The 3300-nt window shown below is 33.5% G+C and overlaps 1 protein-coding gene across 1 annotated transcript; it reads right to left on the bottom strand.

Annotated features, from left to right (window-relative positions):
- LOC115958531 lies at positions 1-1553 on the bottom strand. Its single transcript, XM_031076942.1, has 2 exons — positions 1277-1553; positions 1-537 (listed from the first exon to the last, which is right to left on the bottom strand). Exons 1-2 carry the CDS (start codon positions 1409-1411, stop codon positions 163-165), a joined length of 510 nt encoding a protein of 169 aa, XP_030932802.1. The 5' UTR covers positions 1412-1553; the 3' UTR covers positions 1-162.
- Positions 1554-3300: the final 1747 nt, after the last annotated feature.

The following is a 3300-nucleotide window of genomic DNA, read 5'->3' as shown; positions in this document are numbered from 1 at the left end:
TAATAAGAAATATTAATGTTCAACTAAGGTCATACAAACACTGTCTTGTGTATGCAAAGCATAATAAACATTGAGATTGCGAATTCAACATCAACACCATTTTATCAACACGATTTTATCAGTTTCTTTGACCACCAAAACTCTTACACAGTGCTCTCTAATCTACCTTTCCATATCCTTCAGGTTGCTTTTCTCAGTTTCTGCATCTTGAATGCTTCTATACTCTGCTGTATCAATCACATTATCATCAGCCTCCGCAACTATTGTCGCCTTGATATGTTGTGTGGTCTTAGTTGTGACATCAAAAGCACTTTCCATTGCCTGTTTAACAGTGTCACTAACATCCTCAGCCGTGTCCATTGCTTTCTTAACACCTTGTTTCGCTGTGTCTGCCACGAAACCTGTCACACCACTCATATCATCTTCATCATCGTTGATATCTTGTGCTTGATCTTTCGCTTCATAATTAGTGCTTGTATTTTTTGTGCTTCCTGTACTATCAGGCACATTTCTAGGTTCTGAAACCGCTTTGCTACCCTGAAATATATTTACACGTAAAATTAGTTCTTGGTTTAAGGCAAACCATGGTCCATGAAGTAAAATTACGTAGTCAAGCAATCTCCCCCACATATAATTTGATTCGTCATCGATCATTTGTTCAATCCAGAAAATAAAATAAAAAGAAATCTTTTTTTCTTCTTTTTGATAAATCATTTGGATGATAGTTATAGTTTGAGTGCATAGGTATAAGCCTTGAGACATGATCGATCCATATCACAAGAGAAAGGCCCACCACCGTATACACAACAAGCCTTTAATTTTATCAATTCTTACTTCAAATTTGACAGTATCTCAATCAATTTATTAATTTGATAACTCTTTTTTGATATAAAAAAGAATTACAAAAGCTAACTAAAATACAAAGGTACACAAATCAAATTACCATAAATAAAACATTTTATTTCGTATTTAAGATTTTTCTTAATTACTTTTTCGGAGAAAAAAAAAATTGTTTTAGATATTATAATCGGATGTACAACCATAGCTAATTTTATAATATAAACTAATTACCTGGCTATGTAAAATAAATAAATAAGAACACCCCAGATTAGGGGAAAATGGGGGAAAAAAAATTTACATATATATAGATACACATAAATACCCAAAACAAAAACAAAAACCGACAACATTAAAATGGAATAGCTAACTAAAAGAGGCAGGTAAGAAAGAAAAAGCAGAAAAGAAAAATCCCTTGTAGAAGAATATAAAGACATACTTGGGCATGGTAAGAAGTGGAGAAGCAAGCCCTGCAGAATCTGCTACTTATTTGAACATAGCCAGGAGGGTCATGATTAGGCAAAGAATTAGATATGCGGAAGAGGGCTTTCTTTGCTAAAAGTTTTGCAGCCATTTTTCACACAAAGTGTTAAATTGTTAAATTCTCTCTCGTGCTTTATATCACCAGCAACACCACCACCACGTGTACGTGTTCTTCTAATCCCTGAAGTAGTAGTATATACCCTGAACAGACTCCATCTGAATAGGTAGCTGAAATATCATACTCCTATATATAGAATAATGTCAAACTATCAAAAAAGGACGCTATATATAAGAATTTTTATTAGTCGGTTGGCGGATTGGATGTGCACTAGGCTCGGGGACTTGGACACGTTTTGGATATGCTGAGGATGACTCTGATTTTGGTCATTTAGCTACTCAACACATGTTGATTTTAACTATAATTTTGTGGTGAATTGGAGGTGGTAATGGTATATGTATTTTTTGTCATCATACGTTCTTCACCGCTAAAATTTATACGTATATGTTGACTTTTTCCCCCTTGAGTAAAAACATAAATAACTTATTGAAGAAGAAAAATAATAATTACAAAAGCTCTTTTTAAGGTCTCCAAGGAAAAATTTTGGGAAAGGAGGGGAAAAAATCCCCTCAAGATTACACAATAGAATCCATCTAACTAACATTGTTGGTCACGAAATTCATTTCCCTGTACGTGTGATTTATAAAATATTTTTAAAAAGAAATCAAAATGAACTTGGTTTCATCGACAATATGTTCTATAGACTGATAGAGAGTGATTGAATTTTGTAGTGGTAGTATAACATTTAAGGCATCTCCTTCACAAATAGCATATTCGTATCCTAATTCTCTTTCTTTTGTTGCTCCTAATTAACCTTGTCGCTTTGGCTCTTGCTTAAAGAAGATCTTTGATCATTTGTCAATTTTGTCCATGCAAATATAACTTCTTTATTATGATTTCTAGATCCATTGATGCTTGGTATATTTTCTCCAATCTGATGACGATGTCAAAACTCATTTTCACAAAATTAAGAAGGGAGAGGGAGATCCCATCGACTTTCTTTCAAGTTCTTTTCTCTTGCATATATAATACCTAGACATTAAAAGTTTAGTGTATATTTTATTAATATGGCTAGTTGAAATTACCACTAGGCCACTCCTCCTAGGGCAGCAAACTATATCCTTTTCTCTTTATTGTCTTTTCTCCCACATTTCCCTGTTGCCTTAATTAGTGATTAGACCCCATGAAAATGCCCTCGCAACCATCATATGTTTTTATCCCATAGTGAATCAGTGAACTTGATCTTTCCTGGAAAATTGAGGAAATGCGGAAGAAAATAAATACAACCAAACAATAGAGATACCCCACCCATTGCCTTTCATTGAAAGAGAAGCATTTCATTCGGATTCAAGCTCGTTGAAATACTTATTTTCCCGCCTCTTCCCCATCCCCACCCCCCCCCCCCCCCGCCCCCTCCCGGTCCCCTTTTTTTACTTAATTAGACTTTGAGTCAATAAATTTTATCACATGACCTTTCTAAGGTATTTATTTTTTTACTAGAATTTGAGTCAATTAATTTTAGTCCACTACTTATTTCTCAAAAAAAAAAAAATAGACCATTACTTGTGACGTGATCCTCCTGTGCTCTAAACAATTTCTCCATTTGTTTTTTTTTTTTTTTTTTTAAATAAAATTTCTTCAAAAATTGGACTCAAATCAACTTCAATTTAAATAGTTGGATAGTTAGAAAAGGGAAGCTCTTGACAGTCTAAATCAAAGCTTAAATCTATCAAAAGCTATTTGTATATTTAGAACCCTGTAAACTCAAATTGTTTAATCTAATTAATTAACCAAGTTGTTACTTAGATTTATTATGCAGATCTAAGTTAAACGATAACAATCATATCACATAGAACGGAATAATAAAGAAGACAAGCGATACGATAACTTAGGAAAACCAATGAAACCATCCAGTTTCAAGG

The sequence above is a fragment of the Quercus lobata genome, chromosome 8 (genome assembly GCF_001633185.2).
Source record: "Quercus lobata isolate SW786 chromosome 8, ValleyOak3.0 Primary Assembly, whole genome shotgun sequence".
Taxonomy (NCBI): Eukaryota; Viridiplantae; Streptophyta; class Magnoliopsida; order Fagales; family Fagaceae; genus Quercus; species Quercus lobata.
The sequence above is the reverse complement of the archived record's forward strand: the minus strand, read 5'-3'. Positions and strand labels throughout refer to the sequence as shown.